The sequence below is a fragment of the Malus domestica genome, chromosome 12 (genome assembly GCF_042453785.1).
Source record: "Malus domestica chromosome 12, GDT2T_hap1".
NCBI classification, from domain to species: Eukaryota; Viridiplantae; Streptophyta; class Magnoliopsida; order Rosales; family Rosaceae; genus Malus; species Malus domestica.
The window spans coordinates 3,343,536-3,367,285 of NC_091672.1; the positions used below are offsets into that span (position 1 = coordinate 3,343,536).

Consider the following 23,750-nt stretch of genomic DNA (forward strand, 5'->3'; position numbering starts at 1 on the left):
AAATAATTAAACTCCCTAACAATGTCACCAAAAAACAAAAGAACAAACTCATTCATAGTTGAGTGAAGAAACTTGAACAAAATCATGGTTAACCATCATAAGCATCAATGTAAAGCTTAGTTTCATACCACATGTTAGGGGCGTAACTACCATCACATAAGTGTAAGTCCACCTATTTTAGAAGAGCAAAGACAATAAGAAGATTCTCAAGACAGTGTCAAACACTGAAGCGGATATGTGGTGGGCTCTGGAAGCGAGAGAGAGAAAGAGACTTAGTGTTTTCTTTTTGGTCGAAGAAAGGATTGAGTGTCTAAAGTGATGCAATTTTGAGATAGAGAAAGAGAGTCTGTGATAGGACAGGAGTGGAAATGGTTCGGGCCAAGTCTTCGTTTCCCAAATTTTTAGACCTGCCCTGCCTTGCTAATTTTGTGGACTCACCCTATCCTGGTCCATTCCGTGTTAAAAGTTTTGGGATCCACCTCGTACCCATTCCAAACCGCATGGATCCGTCTCGATCCCCATATTCATGACCCGTTTGCCCACCCTATAGGTAAGCTAAGAATTACCCTAAATTATTTCTACATAATATTACATTATTAAATCACAACATCAAATTCACTCTCCTATTTCTAACACATACAAAGAAAAAGAATCGAAGATACCGTTTTGGACATAGATGCGACATCCTTTAGGCCTACAAAACTTAAACCTCCAAACTCCCAAGAACCATCGCCCACCACATCCTTTTTCCCCGAAAGCAACTCCCACCCCCCAACATTTTTAAGGGCCCGCCCTTCCTTCTCTTTTCTTCTATTCAATTTCCACCAAACTCCACATCCCTCCGCCACATCGAAACCCATAAATCTCCTCATTTCCCCCCTTTTTTATTCCCCACCCCCTCACCCAGAAAAAGAATCTCAACCATGGACTCCATCAGCTCCTGCAACCAGCGATCGCCGTCGTTGGATCGGTTGCTTGGCCTCTTCTCCTTCTCTCCGCCCTCGTCCGCCGTCGTCGGCGATGAGCTCAATGAGGTTAAGGTTTTCTGGACCATTGATTTCACTGAGCCCGCTGTCGACGCCCCAAACCCCCGCCTCAGTCTGACTCGCCACGTCAACTCTAGAATACTCGCGGTCCTTCCGAAACCTGGTCAATCAGCATAAGTGTTGTATCAGAAGCCGACAATTTCGTTGTCATCGAAGCTCATCCCTTCAATTCCAAGACTTTCGCCGTCCCAATCGCAATCCCAGTCGGTTCCAAATTTGAGAAAGCTCCAGAGCTCAGCCCTGATGATGGTGCCGATCCTGTCCCGATCGGTGGAGAAGCACTGCAGAAATGACAGTTTGGTTGATGTGGTAGACGACGAGGACGGGGTAGATGATGAGATGATGCCACCGCACGAGCTGGTGGCGAGGGGGTCGGGGGTGTCAGATAGGACGATGTTCTCGGTGCTGGAAGATGTGGGGATGACGCTTAAAGGTAGGGATTTGCGTCAGGTTAAGAATGCGATTTGGAGCAAGATAGAGTTTCTTGATTGATCGATCGAGAATTTTACAAAAACGTCGAGTATTTTTTGGTAATTTCGATTTCTGCTTTTGGTTGGTCAAGAATTGTGGTGTTTTTATAATGCCAAGATTAATTGGGGGAAATTTTTTTATATATTACCAAATTAATTTTTTTTTTATTTTGGATTATAGTTCTATATTTTGATGTTGAATTTGCTTATGTTTTTGCCAAATCCATACAAATTTAATTTTAGTCAATTTTTTTTATTAACAAATTTCTTTGGTGAACTTTAATTTTAGCCAATTATTTAAAAAAAAATTAAATAGTCAATTTTCTCTTACATTAAATTTTAAAATTCTTCATTCAGTTTTTTACTAATTAAGATTAAGAGAGAATTGGCTATTTATAGAAATTTAGGGTAATTAGATATAGATATAATTAGAATTTAGGAGGAAATTTGACTAATTATAAAACTTAAAGTAGTAATTTAACTAATTATAAAAGTTCACGATGAAAATTGTTAGTTCCATACAAGTTCGGATAAAAAATTGTATGAAAAATTGTAAAATATAACATTCGAGAGAATTAGCTATTTATAAAAATTCAGAAGTACTCGATTAAATTTTAAGACAAATGACTAACTATAAAAGTCTAATCGGCTAAAACCAAAATTCATAGATAAAATTAACAATTCTATACAAGTTCGGGATAAATATGCCCTCATCCAATTCCCTCTTCTAATATAAGTAAATAATTGGTTGCATTCTGACATTAGCCATAAACTTTAACAACCGTGTTCCTCTCTTTGTGATTGAAGAGAAGTTTTTCAGTGTGACGGAAACACAAGTGGTACCATACGTGTTTTTATATAAATGGTGAAATTTTTTTGGGCTAATCTCGGTTTACTACCTTGAAGTTTCGTGGTTTTCAACATTTGGTATATGAAGTTTTTTCTATCCCAGAATCATACCTCAAGTCTTAATTTTGGGACAGTTTCATACATACGTTAAGTTTTCCGTTAGAACTTCTGTTAACTGATAACATGGCGTCCACGTGGACAATAACTAAGCACCACGTGTCAATATGGGCCCACTTCAATATTAATAAATTATAAAAAATACAAAAAATAAAAGGAAAACCCACTCGTCTTCTCCCCCAACCTTTTTCCCTTCCTTCTTCCCTCTGTAACCCGCACCCTCTCCACCAGCCTTCCTTCACCACCAGTCTCCCCCAACTTTCCCCCACCTTCCTTCTTCCCTCTGTAATTTCTTCCCCATCCGCTTATCTTTCTAAAATCCCTACAAGCCTAACCCATGTGGATATTTCTCCTCCTACCACAATTTCTACCCCATTCCCCACTCTCTCTCTCAAATCCCTCTTTGCAACCTGCAATCTACCGTCTCATTTAACACACTCAAATTATAATTTGTAAAACCCTAATTTCTACCCATATCTCTCTCCGCTGCTTCAGAAAGGAAAAAAAAAACCTAATTTCTATTGGTGAAGGGACGAGAAGAATCAGGGTTGCCGAAGATCGAAGTTGAGGAGGCGTAGATGCATGTCGCAGGAGTGAAGAAAGGAAAGTGGGGGTTCCTGCACTTCATATTGTAGGTTGCCCAGAGAGAAAGGAGAGAAAAAGGGTGGTGAAGGAAAGTGTGGGAGGGGGCTTCACGACGGGGGTTTTGGTCTTCTACTTCTTGTTGCGGGGGTCGTTGGCGACCGAAACGATGGCATAGAAAACGGAAGGAAGGGGGTTGGGTACAAGTTGCAAGGGGTTAGGGGAGGTAGAAGACGGGTGAGGTTTTTTTTTTTGTGTTTTTGTATTTTTTAATATTGAAGTGGGCCCATATTTGACACGTGGCGCTCAATTATTGTCCACGTGGGCACCACATCATCAGTTAACGAAAAACTTAACGAATGTATTAAACTGTTCTAAAATTAAGACTTGAGGTATGACTCTAGGATGAAAATAAACTTTATATACCAAATGTTGAAAACCACGAAACTTTAGGGTGGTAAACTAAGATTAACCCAAAATTTAATATTTAAATTATTAACTTTTTAATACACATATCTCACCATTTATATAGTGACACGTAATGTACAATCTCGTATTCCTGTCATACTGAAAAATATTTCGTGATTGAAGTAGCAATTTGGCAATAATCCTGAGCACTCATAGGACAAATTGATCGAAATCCAACACTTTACAAACAACAAATGAAAATTCAACAACTGCACGAATCAAGGAACACAAAAAAAGGTTGTTCCCACTTCAAAGTTTATGCCAAAAGAAACAATTAAGGGTAATGACAAAAAACTACCTCAACTATTGGTGTCACGACACTTTTATACCTCATCTTTTAAAATTGACAATGTCATATCTCATCTTACAAATTTGTGCCAATGTCAGACCTCTGTCAGTTTTTGTGTTAATTTTTCAGTTAAGTGCTGACATGGCTAGAGACGGGACCCATTTTTTATTAAAAAATTAATTAAATATTTAAAAACTAAAAATTAAAAAACTAAAAAAATAAAAAAAATGGCCTAAGGGATCCGGCCTTCCCTTTCCTCCACCCGAACCAACCTTTTTTCTTTTTCTCTTCGACAGCTGCCAAACCCTCCCCCGTCCCCTCAACCTTCCTCCGTCACCCTCTCTCTCTCTTCTCTCTGGGATACGGTCTCCCTCCTTCGTCCATCTCCCCACTTGCACTCGTCCTTCCCTCACCACAACCTCTCAATCCGACCCATCCCTCCCTTGGTCCCTCCATACCCAACCTTCCTTCACCACCCCACCATCGCCTCTCTTCCTCCATCTTCACCACCCCATTGAAGAAACCAAAAAAACCAAGCCCACACCCAGATCCCACACCAAAAAACAAAAAAAAACAAAAAAACAAAAAACCAAACCCACACCTAGATCCCTTTCCCCTCCTACACACCCATCACCCTCCTACACACACCCAGATCCTTTTCCCGTCCTACACACCCAAACCCTCAATTTCGATAATCAAGTTTCAGAAAATGGACGAGGTTTGAGAAGGTGCATCGGAAACCCAGATCCCTTTCTCTCCTCTCTCATTTCTCTTTCTCTCTTTCTCTCTCCAAAACGCAGACTTACAAGCCATGGAATGCACGAATTCTCTCATCCCTTACCTCATCACCTTTCTCTCTCTTCACCTCATCCTCCTCATTTTCTCTCCAATTGCTGCCGCCAAGCTCACGAACCATCTCGGGCTCGCCAGGTCTAGCTTTCCGTCCGTGCACGTGAATCAGTTGATTAGAGCCTTCAATCTCTTCATGAGGAAGACATCAACATCATCGACCCTGATTCCTCGACATGAACAGGGCTAGCTTGAGGAGTTGTAGGTGAAGCCATCGTCGGTCTCTTTGGCATCGAAGAGGGTGGATGGTGAAGGAAGGTTGGGGGGACGGGTGGGAAGTGTTTCTGGGTTCTGAGATTTTAAGGATGCAGGTTACAGCCTTGTAGGGAGAGAAGAGAGAGGCGAGACAAAAATAGAGAGGAGAGATAAAGGTTGGGTGGGAGAGAAAGGGATCTGGGTTTTTGAGGAAGGGGCACCCAAGTTGATGGGTTTTTTTGGTTTTTTATTTTTTATTTTATAATAATTAATTAATTTTTTTAAATATTTAATTAATTTTTTAATAAAAAATAGATCCCGTCTCCAACCACGTTAGAACTTCACTGAAAAATTAACAAAAAAACTAACTAAGGTTTGACATTGGCACAAATTCGTAAGATAAAGTACGACATTGTTAATTTTAAAAGATGAGGTATAAAAGTGTCGTGAAACTAATAATTACGGTAGTTTTTTGTAATTTACCCAACAATTAATTAAGACAAATAATGCAAATTTTAGTGAGGAACTAGATAGATAGTGATGAAAGGCTAGTCAGACTAGGGCTGGGCAAACGGGTCCTGAACCCGCGGGTAGGGGCGGGTAATGCGGGTACGGGACGAGTACGGGGCGAGTACAGATATTGTAAATTCAAAAGGGGGCGGGGCGGGGCGGGGCGGGTACAGAAATGGGAAAATACGGGCCCCCGGCCCGGACCGTTGATTCCTACCTTGATTTCCTACGTTGATTTCCTACCATTGATTTCACCTTCTCTCTCTCTCTCTCTCTTATTCTTGTCCGAGACTCCCAAGACTCTTATTCTCAGACTCACTTCCTCAACTTTCCATTCTCTCGATCTCTCATCCTTGAATCTCCTTCAACCTTCCAACATGCAAAATCTCCTTGAATCTCCTTTATCGCCGCCACCATCATCATCAGACCTCGATCTAGGGTTTACACTGAGGCTTCGCCGTCGATGAGCTAGGGTACTGCGAGGTGGGCCTGAGAAGTAGGGTTTACACTGAGGCGGTGTCGGCGATGCTTGAATCCGACGACAATTGATCCATTTCTCTCTCAATTTGTCTGATTCGTTCTGTCAGAGTCCTCTCGAGTCCTCCACTCAATTTGTCAGGACGACGCTCATCTCTCCACCATTCCCACCGTTTCCACCATTGTTCCTATCTCTCTCGCTCATCTCTCCTAATCCCAACTTGATGTCTCTGTCTCCCGACTCCGGTCGTCGAAGATGGCGTCGACGATGACATGAGGCTCCAGAATTCAGATCGGAGATGCTCCGAGGGACCTAAGGGATAACAGAGATAGAAGATGGACGATGATGGCGCGACGACGATAGCGAGCTCGTCGATGATGGTGGGCTCCAGATCGACGAAGATGACGCGACAACCACCACCCACCACCCACCACCACTATCGCCGGCGCGACAACCACCACCCACCACCACTATCGAGGACAGTATCATCCTTGCGAGTTCTGGGTTCTGTTCTGTTTTTTTTTTTTCCTGTTTATATGTTGATTGTTGTTTCTTTTCAATTTTGATGTTTTGATCATTGTTTGGTGGTTGGTTTTGTCTGTGTGCATGATTAAAGGGGTTTGATTTGTTGTTTTTGCATCTGGGCTTTCATTTATTGCTTGCTGTGCAGCTGTGCTGCTTGTTCTCGTATGTGGTGGGGAAGACGACCTCAACGAGGTCGTCCCTTCTATGGCTAAAAGAAAAAATGGGTACCTGTGGACCCGCCCGAACCGGCCCGTTTTAACCGGGCCGGGTAATGTCTGGTTCCTATACAAGAAAATCCAATCCCCACCCCGTCCCGGCCCGTTTCGTTTAAGCTCCGGTTCCTACAAACTTAGGTTCGGCCCGGCTCGCCCCGGCCCGTGCCTAGCCCTAAGTCAGACAAATCCAAATGCCTCAAATAATTGAGTTCATAAAAATAAATTTAAAAAAAGAAAAGAAAAGTATTTCTCCTCTTTTCACACATCAAATTGAATCATCACTCTTGCCAAATCCCACTTCCAAATTAAATTGCTAATTTGAAGGTTTAGTGAACTAATTACAGCAATAAACAATATATATAAATGATGCAAAGCAAGTCAGACAAATCCAAATGCCTCAAATAATTGAGTTCATGAAAAAAGATTTCCTTTTTTCACACATCTAATTGAATCATCACTCTTGCCAAATCCCACTTCAAACTCAAACAAGTTCATAAAAAAAAATTGCAAAAAAAACCCAAATAGGATTCAAATTTAAAATGTTACCCACCCAAGATCGAGACATTTACAAATTAACAGTTCACCAAATGGTCCAGAAGCACCCCAATTGACTGAAACACCCAGAATCAAATAGCATGGAAACTATCTGCCTTAGGGTTTCAAGAAAAATGGGGAAAAAGAGCTCCAAAACCCAAAAGGAAAACAGAGCAATGCCTCAGAAAACCCAGGTGGGAGGAGAGGAGGGTTTCAGAAGGAAAACCCTAAAGAGACCCTCCCCGATGGAGTTTTTCACTATTGCGCAGCTATGACTCAAAACGCTTCCATGGGTAAAAAGGGGAGACGATCTTAAGGGCCACGCTTAACAAGAACAAACAAATATTGCAGAACAAGCATTTAGATTAAAAGTTGCAGAATTTGAATGGAAGAAACCAGAAAACCCAAATGCCCAAGAGGGCAGAGGAAGCGGATGAGGAGCGGAAGGTGGGAATATATAGGGGATGCGGCCTTTGTTCATTTTCTTGTGTGTTGGTTGGGCTTTTTGGTTGTGAGTAGCAGAAGACCCAAAGACTTGGAATTTGAGTGAGGCCCAAAATGTTATAATTTCCAACTTTTGTTGGGATGAGATGTTAGAGATTTTGGGCCAAACAAGTTTAGAATTTCATTTGAAGTCGGTGGTGTCAGCCCAATTATCATCTATAGCTTAAAGAATAATATGAATGTTAGCACTTCAACGAGAAATTTATTAGCGTGTCTAAAACACGGCCTAGTACATCAAATCTTAATATAAGTGGTTGAATATTTGAAAAAAAAATTCAACTACTTGTATTATAACACTGTTGTATTGGACTGTGTTCCCGTCATATTAAAAAGTCTTTCCACTTCAACATACTAAAGTATATGGCTAAGGAGATTGTCAATAACGGTTTCCTAATTTTATTTTAAGAAAAACTCTTAACAAAGTAAAGAATCCGCCACTTAGTACTACGGTCTAATGGTATTCCTCTTCACTTGTAAGTGAGAGGTCTTAGAATCGATTTTTGCCAAAGGCAACTTTAAATCACATTATTGTTAGCACATTGTGAGGCTAAACCCACCTCCTCTCCCTTAATGCATATAATATCGTTTGTAAAAAATAAAAATAAAAATCAAGTTCTTTGACTAACGTAGCATGTTTTTTGTCTGATTAAATGCTAGCTAGTTTAAACTCGTAATTTTTTTCCCTTAATATACGCCAGCCGACAATAGCTTAGTTGTTTGACTTGAAATTATCTGACTGAGATGTTCAATTCCACACATGTTTTACTAATTATTATATATGACTAATTAACCTAATTAGAAATATTATTTTTGAGTTGATTAAGGATAAGGGTGAATGTCCTCGAAATTTCACAAGTAATTAACAAATTAAAATAGAACGAATTAAATTAAGGTCAACATTCTGTTATGTAGAGGTCAATTGTACAATTGATTATTCATTTCCCGCGTCGTATAGGACCTAATGATGATAGTCCTCACATCAATTTAGTCAGAAGTAAACGATGACCAATTTTTTTAGCAGCAAAAACTGATCACAAAGTCTCTTTTTTTTAGACAAAAAGACATAACTTTTGACCAAGTCTTGAAAATAAAGAAAAAGAAAAAGAACTCGAAATAAAACAAAAGTGTACATAGTATTACCGACATATTTATTTTTATTTTTCACACATATTTTTAATATGTGATCATTAAATAGAATGAATTGAAAAAAAATTAATGATACAAAATTAATAAAAACATGTAGAAAATAAGAATGAGTGTCAACACTATTTAAACAGAAATGCATGGATGCATGCATTATCCTATATGAATTTTCCGGGTTGGGAATGTTCATATTTGACGTCAAAGCATTCACATAACTTGAATTCTATATTTTCAAATATCAACTTCTTGACATGCAAGCCAAGCTTTTTCTTTGTCTTTGCTTGGAGGTAGGTGTTAAGGATCCTCCTTGTAAGAGGGCCAGGCCTAGGTTGGTTCCAATCAGGTATCTCAGCTTGTCGTTCGACCTTCAACTTGTTTACTTTCTTAAGGAGTTGTAGGATAACAGGGTCCTGAGTGGAGTCATGTACCACTAAAGTTTTCTTTCGTAAATCTCCATCTCCTCTTGGAAGTAGGAAGGTTTGATCAAGAGCATGTGATTTTTCCCTGGACTCGCCGTACTGACTTCCAAGGTATGTCTGTCGAAACATCTCTGAGTCCCTTATACCTTCGTGTTTCTCTAAGACTTGTTGCCCCTTCCCCAAATTAGTAGCTGGCCTGGGACATAGGAGGGGACCGAGTCTTTCAGAGACCCTTGGGTCATTGATCTTCAAGCTTACATGGATGGGATTGTCTCGACGTTGCTTTAGGAAGTCTCGATAGTTGCGAAAGACAGCTTTCGATCCTTCCACTCCTTCTGTAAGGAGGTGTCTTCCTCCACTCCTCCTGGTTTGGGTCGAAGCAGTTGGGTTGATAGAAGTCTCATGTTGGCCGCCATTTTGATTAGCAGCTCGCTCCTCAACAGGAATACCCATGTCAATGGCAAATGACCCTCCGTGTTGGAGGGCACCCAGTTGATGGTTGAGTTTCACAGGGGTGATGAGCTCGTGTGTTTTAGTATATCTAGCCTCGTGGAACATCTCGAAGACCTTCTCATACTGCTCTTGGAGGATCTTATTCTTCATCGCTATCTTGTTGTTCTGAGCCTCCAGCTCATCGACTTTAGCCTGAAGAGCAAACTTCTTTTGTTTCTTCTTTCGTTGCTTCACACCAGGTACAAGAAGGGTGTCATTCTGTGTGTTGTGGCTTCCTTCGCTCCCCATGTTAGAAAAGGATTCATGGTCAAAAAACAGTGTACGAATGGTGAAAACCAGCTTAACAAAGCTTAAAAGAATGGGAATAAGTGTCGTTCCCACAGACGGCGCCAAATGTTGATGCACAAAATCAGTGAGGACTTTATAACAATAGAAAGTGTTAAGTTTGTGACCTTCGCTGGATTGCTCCGGTCACTAGTGTGGATAAGTATGTAAATGGATAAGGACAGGGAAGAAAACACAAGATGTACGTGGTTCAACCAGATTAGCTATGATAGGAGCATATTTATGCGACTTAGTTGGCTTGTTCTTGTGCATTTATGTCGTGTTTCCTTAGTTATTTTAATGTTTAAAGTCATTTTCGTGTGTTTTCAGACTCTAAGTACAAAGTATGCAAGAAGATGCATTTTGGAGGCATTTGGAGCATGTTTCGGGCTTGGAATGGATAGCAAATACATGGGCCAAGTGGATGGACGAATTTGAGAACTAAAGAGGCCAAGAATATGAAGAATTATGGTCCAAAAGATGAAGAAAACAGCCCAAAAATCTGTCACCCCAACTTGCATTCCTTGCCATGCAAACCACATAGAATTCCCTTTGGATTCCATGCCATGCTTGATCATTCTTGTCCCCTACATAATTTCTAATTTCATGCTTCAATTCATTTAATTATTACACTCAATTGCTTGATACCTCTTGTTCCCTTCACTCATTAGATTTTAGACAACATTTACATCCATTACATGCACCAATTGATGCTCCATCATTCACATTTGGAATCCCATGCCTTGTGTACCACATGTTGCTGCACCTTTGACCCATTTATTGACACATTTTCACCTCCCTTTCCATCTCTATGCAATGTACACAATCATTCATGCTCCCTAGCTTCAAGACCACTCAATTTTACCCTTCACACTTTGCATCATCACTTCATTTTCACCCTTGGACCATTGCACACCACACACACAAATTGCCATGCATTTCATCCTTAACCTAACCTGATTTTCTAAGGTTTTTGGGGCCTATAAATACATGTTTACACCCCTTGGCAAAAGACAATCCCCCATATTCATCATTTTATCACAGAAATTCGTCCATACACACCCTAGGAAGCAAAACACCCCAAAAACACCATTCTAGTGCCTAGAAAACATAACAGCCACTCCACCTTCTTCCACCCTCTTTGCCTAGTTCTCCACCACCTTCCAACCATCAAACACTCTTCCACACTCACCCTAAACCCCTCCATATCATTCCCCATCCATTCTACACCATAAATCCACCCAAAAATCTGTCCACAAGCTTCATGCCGCAACAAGGAGGAAGGGAGATCCATTGATGCACTTGCTTTCCAAGTTGGAGCATTTTAGGTGCTTTCTTTCCTTTGATTTTAATGTCTAATTTTATGTATCTTTGTATTGCAAGAATGAGGAACTAAACCCCCTTAGTTGGGGGGTGATTCGAAACCATGTACATGCTTGCAATATGATTTGATTACATTCAGTTGTTATTTCATAAGTTGCGGATTCAATTCGTTCATCTACTTGATTGATAACTTATTTGTGTATGTTGATTGAGAGTGCACGCTTAGTTTTCATGCATGAATATGATGCTAGATTATGAGGGAGTTTCACCTAATAGTTACAATCTTATAATCACAAGTAGTGAAGGTCGCTTGAAAACGATCGCGTTGAATGAATTCTTGGCACTAGTTTCATGCTCATCATAGTAACGAATGCCTCGTCAACACTTATAGTTCTCATTGTGCTTCATGATTCTTGATTGTATCTTTATTGTGCTCATCACGTAAGGAACCTTTGAGGAATGCTTTGAATTGTTGTATGCGCTTTTCCATCCAATTCATTAACTTAAGGAGAACTTGAAGGTTAATTTAAGCGTATCTAATTAACTTGGGGTGTTGAGTTTCATAATTTATTGAAAGAACAACTGAAAATCATTTTGTTTGCAAGTGTGTCATGTGTGGAGAAGAACCTCCTAACTAGCCTTTTATCCATCCTTTTCATCCAAAAACGTTTTACAATCTGTTTTGTTTTAAAGTTTCTGTTTTGTTTTCAATTTTCGTCCAAAACAAATCCTCCTTTATTTTGAAGTCTTAGATTAGTTAGAAAGTGTTTTGATTTGTGTTTCTAAGTGTTTTGATTCAAGTTTTCATCCAACTTCGTCCAAGTTCTTGTTAGGTTCTCAAAACTGCCCAGAAAGTGGTTTTTAGGCAGTTTTGAGTCATTAGGTTGCTGTTTTGAGTTTTATGTTTGTTTAAGTATTTTAAAGTATAGTTTTGCATTCTTTGAGTCTAGTTTAGTGTTTTAAATTTTTTTTTTATGTTTTTAAGTCAGTTTTCAAGTGTTTAGCAATCCCTCCTAATCCCCGGCCTAGAACGATCCCTACTTACATACTTTACTACATTTGATAAAAAGAGGGTTTAATTTTGTGTGTTAACTTATTTTACGCATCAAGCTACGTCCGTGGAGTAGAGGAGTTCTCATTAATTATGAAGGGTTTACACAAGTACATGGGTTCAAGCTCTTTTTTAGTGAGTACTAGTGAATGATTTAGTACAAATGATATTAGGAAATATTGTGGGAGAATGATCTCCTTTTATAGAAGAGAGTTTCTAGCTTTGTTTTGACATTGACACGTGTCGTGATTGGCTTCTGATGTTGACACGTGTCGCGCTGTGATTGGCCTCCTGGTTAGAGGGAAACTCTTCAGGGTCCTTGACGGTATAACGTTGACCGGTATTTAGTAGTTTCGGGATTGGTCAAGTATGGTATAAACAAGTGTCATAAAAATGATTTTATAAATATTAAAATATGTTGTCTATCTGAAGATCGAAAGGGAAGAAGGTTGATTCATTATTTAGTAATATTTAATGGACACAATTTCTAACATTTTTGTCATAAAAAGAAATTTATAATTATTAATTCATTTGTCCACTAACTTTTGCACGGACCCTAATGGCACAATTGTTGGTTATGTGTCACGACATGAAGGACTTTTAATATAGTAAAAAAAATTAACACTTACTATAAAACCAAAAACCATATCACAAGTATAAAAAAAACTAACGTGCAGGAAGATAACAATCTAAAATGCTGTTTAAAAATATACGAATCTAACATGCATTCATTGCAGCTGGAAATGATTCATTGTAAATCTAAAACACGTCACTTAGTACTACGGTGTAGCGGTATTCTTCTTTACTTGTAAGTGAGAAATCTGAGATTCGGCTCTCGCAAAAAATGAATTTGAACAGCATTATTGCTAACTTATTTTGAAGCTAAAATATTGCACATTAGTAAACAGCTCCAAACCATTATTTACCACAATTTTATAAATTTTAATTATTGGTGTGCTAGAGGAGGTAAAGACAAAGGAAAAAAACACATACAATGCTTCTGACAAATAACTTTTATAGACACAAAATATTTTTTGTGCCCATCTTCAATAAAAAAAGTTCTCATCTGACCCCACTCAGCACGGTTTCCATGCCCATTACTGTTTTGTGTCTTCTTTTTTTAACATTGGGCACCATAGATGGTGCCCTCTATGGAATGAGACTGTTTAAGCTTTTTGGTTGTCAAACAGACACAAAATTCTCAATTGTACCCTTTGTTTTGTACCCAAAGCTCATTTTTGTTGTAGTGTATGCCGTGCTTCAACTATTGTATTTTATAGTTGGGAATATAATTTACATGTACTTTAATTAATTATGGTTACTAATTAAACAGAGGCTGCCGGAGAGGCGATCCATGGAGATCCGAAGCAGTGGTTCTTTTTCATCCCAAGACAAGAAAGTGAAGCTCGAGGAGGGAGACCGAGACAACTCACAACAACTGGGTATTGGAAAGCAACAGGATCTCCAACCACTGTTTACTCTTCCAATTCCAAACACTATCGTGCCATCAGCCTCAAAAGAACCATGGTTTTCTATACTGGCAGAGCTCCCCATGGAAAGAAAACGGAGTGGAAGATGAATGAAACAAAGCCATTGAAATTCATGCAAATGATAATAATCAACCATCAATGGCCGCCTCCTCACCAAACCCTAGTACTCCTACTCCCACGGTACATACGTAGTAATTAATTTCTTAGCTCAAACTTAACATCGTTTTTTTTTTTAAATTCACATATTCAATTATTTGCAACACAATGATATAGGTTTTTTGACGACATAGTTTGACGAAGATCTACATTTATTGTCCGACGTTTATGTGTTTGTGTATATGTATAATATTTGAGAGATTACAAGTGAATGATTTTGTCCACCAGCTACAAGGCCACACAGTTTTTAAGCGACTTCTTTGATGGCTTACGGCATTGAGTTTTCAGTGCAGTTAATTAGCATCTAAACCAATTTAATTAACAATACTTCATAATTCATATTAATTGTTATGTTGATATCACTGTTCTAACAATCCCCGCCTAGCGCCACCTAGGCCCCGCCTAGGCGCTAGGCCCCAGCCCACCGCCCCGATTAATGCCTAGGCCCCAGCCCACCGCCTAGACCACCTAGGCACCCGCCTAGACCACCTAGGCACCCGCCTAGCCCGCCTAGACCCGCCTAGGTTGCAACTCACTTAGACAGAAAATACATAACTTTCATTTTGCATTTTGTTTTTTTCCAATAAATTGTAAGAGACTTGTTGCATACTTGAATGAACAAACATTATATCCTTATTTCACATGTTTTCATTATGTTCCAAAACTTCATGATATATATGCATTCTATTTTGTAGTTTATGATGAAATTATATATATTTCAAGTAGAAGTAGACACTTATTTACATGAAATATGATAGATTTACTTAAATCCGCCTAGACCGCCTAGGTGCCTGCCTAGGCCCCGCCTAGCCGTCTAGGCGCTAGGCCCCAGCCCGCCGCCCGACTAGCGCCTAGCGACTTTTAGAACCTTTGTTGATATATGTTGGCATGTATGCATGCAGTTAAGGCAAGAATTCAGCTTATGTCGAGTATACAAGAAATCGAAATGCCTTAGGGCATTTGACAGGTGACCTCCAGGGATTGAGATCACAAGAAACCCTAACTTAAACATTCAAGCAGCTCCTGCTCAGACTGCAGATCATCTGGATCAGGGTTTGACAACATCGAATAGGAACCCTCAGAATATGGAAGGGAGAACAAACTCAAGCTCACCGGAGAGTTCATCCTCAGGAGGCCATGGCTCTCAATCCTCTCAACCAGAACAAAGTGGGACTTTGCCAATGGCCGTTGATAATGAAGCTATTTGGGATTTGGATCAATTGATAATTTTTTTGCTTTAAGGGGTGGATAGGAAGAAATACTAAGTAGTACGGTATTACCACGTTATCCAAAATCCTTAAATAGAATGTCTAGCTACTAAGCAAATAAACTAGTGCGCGTGGAATCATAATCACTCGTATGTACTTATGTAGGGTTTAATCGCTCTAAGGTAGAGTTAATTTGTACTGGACTTGGGGAAGAAAAGCCAAATTCAAAGGCTATTGTTCTAGACATGTCCTGATCACAAGCTTAACCTAAGCTTGATCCCTTTTGCTTCCTTTGTAACAAACAATTGGGTTCTTTCATATGTTTGTAAATTTCTTGGACTACTATTCTGTATAACCTTGAAAGTTTGCAGAAGTGATATTAGAATTTATCACCTGTTGTTGTCATTGAAGGCCAATTGATACAAGTAATTCACTATTAACTAATTTATATATCAACTGCACAAAACTGATATTTTTCAATTAAAAGTTTGCTTCAATTTTTTTTTGGTTCGATCATTTTTGCATTTCTATTTTTTCCCATGCATTCCTCCATTTTTTTTCTAACCTTTTAATTGATTAATTTAAAAGAGATTCAAAGGACAAAAACAAGAGGCGCAGTGCAAAGAAAGAGAAAACGAAAGTGTAAAAATCACAACTTCTTTGTCTACTGAGCAATGTGTCAAACTCTTTCAAAATGGTACCATGCAGAATATCCTGCGATTATAAATATATGTATGCTAGATTGACTAGTCAAACTCACCAGTCAACTAAGTACAGATTTGTTAGTTAGGCAAACACAAATCTAGCAACCAAACTTAGTTTACTATAGGTTATCCTAGTCAGTAACTGCTCAGTTTGTTATTCATACTCATGCAACGTAAACTTAAGCACAAACACACATCAAATAACAAGCCATAGAATGCATGTATCATATGCTAATAAATTAGATATGTGGACAAGTTTAGGTAATAAAGAACATAAGAAATTTGACCGGAAAACCCACCTCTAGGTTAAAAAAATGGAGACTCCACGGAGTCTAATCCAATGGTGCAAATAAGATTCATACAAGGTACCACATCAAGCAGCTCATTTCCTAGATCTAATCTACGAAGCGGCTTTACCTTTGTGCAACCTTACTCTGCATGAGATGGAGATATCATCAGTCTTCACAAGAGGGCAACCTTATCCCTTGAGCTCATCTTCTTATGGCACATATTCTATGCATAATGGTGTAATGATGAAGATGATATGTAATGTGGATTCAAATGACAAGTTAGTTTCTCCAATCAAATCAAATGATTGAAGGAAGAAACTAACGTAATAAAAAAAACTAGGCTAAATGAAGATTTGAAACTTCAAGCAAGACCATGAAAACAATACAAACCTATTTCTCAATGATTGGGTGCTTAATGCATGAAGAAAGGTTTGGCAGCTAGGGTTTCATAAATGAGGAAGAGGGGAAGCTCACGGCTTTGAGTGCACTCTAACTCTTAAGTTTTTACAAACTAAACAACCAAAGAACAAATGAGACCTAGCTAGGGTTTTAACAACAAAAAAAACACTTGTTTGTTTTCAGCTAGCAAGGACAAGGACACTTGTCAAGCCATAAAACGATATAAGCATATCAAGGGCTAAAAGCTGGCTCTCAACAAAAAGGTGTCAGTCAGCACAGAATTCACCTTTATAAATATAAGTGGTTCTGCAACATTGAAAAGACCTTCAACTTAAAACACAAACACATTATGCTCAAATCTTTCGCTCTACGCAAATCTCTCATACTCTGAGAAAACATAATTGATGACCAAGTCTTTTTTTTTAACAAAAAAAAAACATAAATGATGATTTTTTACAGCTACACTCCTTGATCCTATATGAATACAATGAATGAGCTCGATCTTCAATTTAAAATATTTACACTTGTGGATACCACAAATTCTTATGTTATACTTAATGAAAGTATAAATAAACTCTAAGTGTTAGTGAATCTATCATTTTCATGGGATACACATTCTACGAAACTAATTTCAACGATCCAACCGTCAAACTTGTTTATATATGTTTCGAGATCGCATACGCCAAAAATTGCAAAAAACAAACATTCAGAGATCATGTAAGGAGACAAAACTTTTTGACGGTTATAAACGAAAAATCATGATTTAACGGTTATTTTAACTCCGATTTTGATGATTTTTTACAGCTACACTCCTTGATCCAATATGAATATAATGAATGAGCTCGATCTTCAATTTTAAATATTTACACTTGTGGATACCACAAATTCTTATATTATACTTAATGAAAGTATAAATAAACTCTAAAGGTGCATTTGTTATACATAACAAAAAAAATTCGAATCAGAACCCTCTATTAAAATTAGAAATCAGTATAAGACAAAATTTAAATGCACGAATTGCTAGCCAGTGCTATTTGAATGTACCATGCATGTCACTCACAATTCTAAACTTAAGAAAACACTATTTAACAAATTAAAAGGAGGCGCGCGTGGGATAAAAGGGCAGTATCAACATAGACGCGGGGAGTTAGAAAAAAAATTAAGAATTAGTCTCTCCGTCCCATTCCTTCTCCCTATCCTTCTCCCTCTCCACCTCCATCTCCGTCGCTGCAATTAGACAGACCGACAGCCTCCTTCCGGTGGAAATCAAAACCATCGTCAAAGTCAAATCCTAAAAAAGGTTTTTCCCTCCTAATTGTCATCTTCAATTTACGTTTCTGATGGATAAACCCATCAGTTTTCTGTGTAATTCTCTTAGGGTTTTAATTTTTTTTTTTCGATTCTTTTGCGAGTATATTGTGGGTTCTTCCCCTTCTAATTCTCATCTGCAATTGTTTTACCTTCTGCGGGGTGGGGGATGTGGCTGGGTACTATATATGGATTGGTGGAATCAGGGTTTAATTATTTTCAATTTTTTTACTGGAATATATATATATATATATATATATATATATATATATATATATATATATATATATATATATCTCTCTCTCTCTCTAAATTTGTTCAATTTTCCTATACAGAGGGCGGTTACAAGGCTGGGCTTATATACTGAAGAATCTGATTATATTCTAGGCTAGCTGCTTTCTTTGGTAAGGTATGTTGTTACACCATCACCCTCAGCCTATCTTATTCATTGTTTGATTGTTGGTCCTAATGAATGTTGCATGTAAAATTAAATTTGTAAACATGTAAACAGGGAGTAGATACTTTATATGCCATGGACAGGGAATGGATACGAAATCCGAATCGAGTGAGTAGGGAATATTTAAATGGGATTTCAAAATTTTTTAAAAGTGCAAGCAAACATGTCAACGCTGAGGGTTATACTAAGTGCCCATGCCAGAATTGTAACAACTGTAGATTGAAGTCATTGAGAGAAATTCAACAAGATTTGGGTAGATATGGAATGTCATTCAATTATACTACATGGACTCATCATGGGGAACGATTGAGAACTGTTTCAAGTTGTTCAAACCCACAACCAATGTCGCGACCTATTACTGAAATAGGAAGTGATAATGATCATGTAATGAATGTAATCAACGATCTTCATCCACACACGCATGTTAGTCAAAACAATGCGTTGGAGGAGGATGATAACACAATCAGCAATGATAATGTGGAAGTGGATGAGTCCAGCATGCCTAGAGAAGAACATGAAAAGTTTGAGAGATTATTAAAACAAGCTCAACGAGAATTGTACCCTGGGTGTGAAGGTTTCTCTGTACTAACGGCAATTGTGGAGTTCATGCATGGCAAGGTCATGTTTGGAATGTCCAACACATGCTATGATTATTTCATGGCACTTTTCAAACGGATGCTTCCGAAAGATAATGTTTTGCCTCCATCACATTATGAAGCAGATAAGATTTTGAAAGATTTAGGGTTAGGGTGTGAAAAAATTCATGCCTGCAAGTATGATTGTGTGTTGTTTTACAAAGAAAATAAAGCGTTAGATCAGTGTCCTGTTTGTAATGAGCCTAGGTATCATAAGAGTTCTCCGGACAAGAAGCGAAAGATTCCGAGAAAAGTGCTACGATATTTTCCACTTAAGCCAAGATTGCAACGGCTGTACATGTCAGTGCACACGGCCAATGATATGATGTGGCATAAGGAAAAGAGGGTTGATGATGTCATGCGACATCCCGCTGACGGAACTGCATGGAAAGAGTTTGACAATATATATCCTGACTTTGCAGCAGCCCTCGGAACGTGAGGTTAGGCCTTGCCACGGATGGATTTAATCCATTCAATAATATGAGTAAACCTTATAGTATGTGGCCTGTGGTGGTTGTTCCATATAATTTGCCGCCTTGGAGATGTATGAAAAAAGAATTTTCCATTATGACATTGCTAATCCCAGGTGATAAAGCACCTGGAAGAGAAATCGATGTGTATTTACGATCGTTAATTGATGAGTTGAAAGAATTATGGGAAAATGGTGTGCCGACATATGATAAGGCTACTAATTATGTGTTTAACTTACGTGCGGCATTGATGTGGACAATCAATGATTTTCCAGCTTACGCAAATCTATCGGGATGGGGCACTAAGGGCTATAATGCATGCCCTGTTTGTAATGAGGACGGAACATCAGAAAGGTTCAGCGACAAGATTTGTTACATGGGACATCGACGGTGGCTACCTTGGAATCATGCATGGCGGGATAACAAAGACTCTTTTGATGGGAGAACTGAATATCGTGCTAGACCTCGGGAGTTCTCAGGGGAAGAGATTTTAGCACAAGTTGCTAATTTAAATTTTGGTCGGATGGGTAAACATGACAACAATCCGGACAAGAAAATGAAGAAAACGCCTGAGCATCGAAATTTGTCGAAAAAAAGTGTGTTCTTCGAGTTGGAGTATTGGTCAAAGTTGAAAATCAGGCATAACTTAGATGTGATGCACATCGAGAAGAATGTTTCTGATAGTGTTGTTGGAACAATACTGGACCTAGAAGGAAAATCTAAAGACACGCACAAAGCTCGCAATGATTTGATGAACTTGGGCATAAAAGAAAATTTGTGGTTAGAGTGGGACGGGAGTAAGTGGAATAAAGGTCACCCGTTTTATACCGTGGAACCAAAGTTCCAAAAAGAATTCCTTGAGTTTTTGAAATGGGTAAAGTACCCAGATGGATATGCAGCCAGTATCTCTCGAAATGTGAAAGTCGGTGAGAAAAAGATTTCCAGATTGAAGAGTCATGATTGCCACGTGTTATTGCAGCGACTTATTCCCGTGGGTATTCGAAAATTTTTGCCGGAAAATGTGGTTGAACCGATCATTGAATTATCGAGCTTCTTTCAGCAAATATGTGCCAAAACGTTGTGTATGGTAGACTTGGAAAGGCTGAAAGAAAATATTGTGTACATATTGTGCAAGCTTGAACAAATATTTCCCCCTGCATTCTTTGATGTAATGATTCACGTCATGATCCACTTAGTAGATGAAGCGATACTTGCTGGGCCTGTTAATTTTCGGTGGATGTACCCTATAGAAAGGTAGCAATATTATTCTCCCATTTAATCTCATTGTTCTTATGAAATTGTAAATTTAAATTGTAACACTTTAATTTCTTTGCAGACTATTGGGAAGGTATAAACGCTATGTGCAGAACAAAGCACGTCCTGAGGGATCTATTACAGCGGTATACCTTTCAAATGAATCCCTCACTTTTTGTGGGATGTATCTCCGTAATGTTGAAAGTTCTTTTAATCGACGTGAACGAAATATTGATGGTGGCGTGCAACTAGAGAAGCTTTCTGTATTTGCTCAAATTGCAAAACCGTTTATGGGTAGTTCAAGTGTTGAATTTACTAGTGCTGACATGAAGATAGATGAGTGGTTTATATTCAACAATTGTGACGAGGTGACACCATTCCTTGAGTAGGTGACATATTCTGTATTTACTTTAAGTAGTCTTTTTTCCCCACTCTAATATTTATTTGACTTATTAAGCAGGGAACATGAGGAAATAATAAAGCGTGAAAGTAGTTCAAACGTGGAGCAAAGACACAAAGATAAGTTTCCTTCTTGGTTTCGTGAACATGTAAGTCGAACTTTGTAGTTATTGTAACGTGTTGCATTATTTTAAAATAATTTGTGCATAACATTGTCCATCATATTACTAGATGAGGAGCTTGGGAAAGGAAAAGTCACCTTTATATAATGATGACTTGTTTGAGTTAGCGAGAGGTGCTGTGCGAGCTGAAACATATCAAGGTTGTGTTGTGAATGGGGTTAAGTTTGTAGTTGCCGAACGAGATGATAGATTAATCACTCAGAATAGTGGGGTGTATGTGCCTGGAGATGTCGATACTGGAGAACTAGAATTTTATGGAAAGTTGACTAGTGTCATTGAATTGTTATATAGACAGGGGTATAAAGTGGTGTTATTTAAGTGCCACTGGTTCAATACAGACCCTTCTAGACGAGGGAGTATAAAGCGCGACTACCACTTAATATCAGTCAACACAAACATTCGTTGGTATGATAATGATCCTTATATTCTTGCCACTCAAGCGAAGCAAGTGTTTTATGTGGCTGATCCTAAGGCAGGTACTGGTTGGAAAGTAATTCAAAGAATTCAACATAGAAATGTATGGGATATTCTGGAAAAGGGGAACTCTGAGGGTGATAATAGTGATGATGATGTGACATACCAAGAGAACTCTTCATCAGACATTCCTGATATGGCACAAGTACAACACATTGATGAAACTCTGACTTCGTACTGCTTGGAAAATGTTCATCCAGTTGCAGTTGAGATTGACTCCATCATTATAGATCTTGGGGCTCTTCCTAGAATTGATGAAAATGAATTCATTTACAATTATAATGAAGAAAGTAGTATAGATACTGATGACTACATAAGCAATGAGGAAAATAGTAGTCATGGTGATGATAGTTCAAGCAGTACTATTGATGACGATAGTGATCTAGATTATTAGTAAGTCAGTATTTAGTTTGCTCATTGTGTTTTTGTCTAAATAATTTCGTCATTTTGTATATGCATTTTCCTTACCACATTAATTTGCTAACTTGTTTGTTTGTTTTTGTATCCGTTTTCCATGTTTTTATTGGAAAATGAAATAATTGTATTTTCTTTGATTGAATCGCATATATGGATGAAAAACATGTTCTTAATTGAACTATTTCATTTGGGTTCGAGTTTTATGATCTAGGTTTCCAATTTTTGGTTGATTTGGCCATCCATTTGTATAATATTGTTGAAAACAATGTCCTTTGACTTTAATTCCAGATTTCCACTGTAATTTTTCGATATTGTGGTCTAGGTTTGACATATTTGTTTTTCCTTTCTATAACACTTGCAGGTTGTCTATGGCTCAGTGGAATTCTGGGCTAGATGGCTTACAACTGGTATCAACACGACATGGAGACCAATGTGAGGATCATTCACACCAGGTAATTTTGATATTTGAGGATTAACTTGATTAGTAGATGTCTATATCTTCTTGTTTACACTGATAAAGATTATAAACAATGATGAATTAGAATGCTTTAAGTATAGTTTATTTATGTTTCCAGGTGCATATGCTTATGTTCTACAGTTATAACCTACTTAGCTAGGTGATTGGTATTGTTATGTTTATATAACTTATAGACCTTTCAAGGATTTATATGATCTACTTATCATGCTGCCTTGTTTACAGAGTGTGATAATCATGTTGCCGTGCTGTTTATAATGTTTATCTTGTTGTTTACAGTGATGAATGACATATAAGTAGTTGATGCTAACTTGATTATTACATGGTATCTATTAAACATGTAATTTTGCTAGGTTGTGATGCTGCATGGCGTTGGTAAGTTAACTTGATTAGTAGATATCTTTATCTTGTTGTTTACACATTTATGGTTTCATAAGTTATTTGTTTAGAAATACCACTCTAGTGTGGCCTTGCGTTCCTTAATGTCAATGATATTTAGCACCCTTAACGTTTGCTAATCAAGTTTTTTAATTTGTTTTTCTTCTACAGTTGTTTGATACTGGAATGTTTCATGATGATCCTTATCGTTTCCCGATTTCATGATGCTGCATATCAACTTGATGAGGACTATAGTGAGAATGGTGATACTTAAGGATATTTTATCTATATTATAGTAATCTCGAAATGAAAACATAGATATTTTTGGATTTTGTAACTACACCGAATTGTGAACCTTACATTAGTTTATATTACATGAATTTTGTGTTGTTCCTACATTAATTCTTGATTCACGCCCCTTCTCGATCTCTTAAGCTTGCTTGTTTGTGATGGTTAAAAATATTATTAAAAATTAGAAAATATTGGACTTGACATGTTTTGTCGGCACAAAATTAATTAGCCGACAAATGTTTTTGTTCACAAAAGATTCAACCAACTAATTATTTTGTCTACACAAGTAATTTGAGCCGACAAACCAATTTGTTGTCATAGGACTACGTAGCCGAAAAACCATTTTGTCACGACAAGATTACTTAGCCGCCAAAATGTTTTGTCGCGACAAGATTACTCAGCCGACAAAATATTTTGTC

The 23,750-nt window shown here is 38.1% G+C and overlaps 2 protein-coding genes, 1 non-coding gene and 1 pseudogene across 3 annotated transcripts; 3 read left to right on the forward strand and 1 right to left on the reverse strand.

Annotated features, from left to right (window-relative positions):
* Positions 1–5,468: 5,468 nt before the first annotated feature.
* LOC139190112 (NAC domain-containing protein 90-like) lies at positions 5,469–15,326 on the forward strand (annotated as a pseudogene).
* Positions 6,962–7,062, reverse strand: LOC114820291 (small nucleolar RNA Z266). The gene has a single exon (XR_003767782.1). It is a non-coding gene; the product is annotated as a small nucleolar RNA Z266 (small nucleolar RNA).
* A 2,423-nt stretch (positions 15,327–17,749) lies between the features above and the next one.
* LOC114820083 (uncharacterized) lies at positions 17,750–22,232 on the forward strand. Its single transcript, XM_070808962.1, has 4 exons — positions 17,750–17,891; positions 18,235–18,308; positions 18,411–20,715; positions 20,798–22,232. Exons 3-4 carry the CDS (start codon positions 19,472–19,474, stop codon positions 21,102–21,104), a joined length of 1,551 nt encoding a protein of 516 aa, XP_070665063.1. The 5' UTR covers positions 17,750–17,891; positions 18,235–18,308; positions 18,411–19,471; the 3' UTR covers positions 21,105–22,232.
* LOC139190113 (uncharacterized) lies at positions 18,432–19,430 on the forward strand. The gene has a single exon (XM_070809880.1). It carries the CDS (start codon positions 18,432–18,434, stop codon positions 19,428–19,430), a length of 999 nt encoding a protein of 332 aa, XP_070665981.1.
* Positions 22,233–23,750: the final 1,518 nt, after the last annotated feature.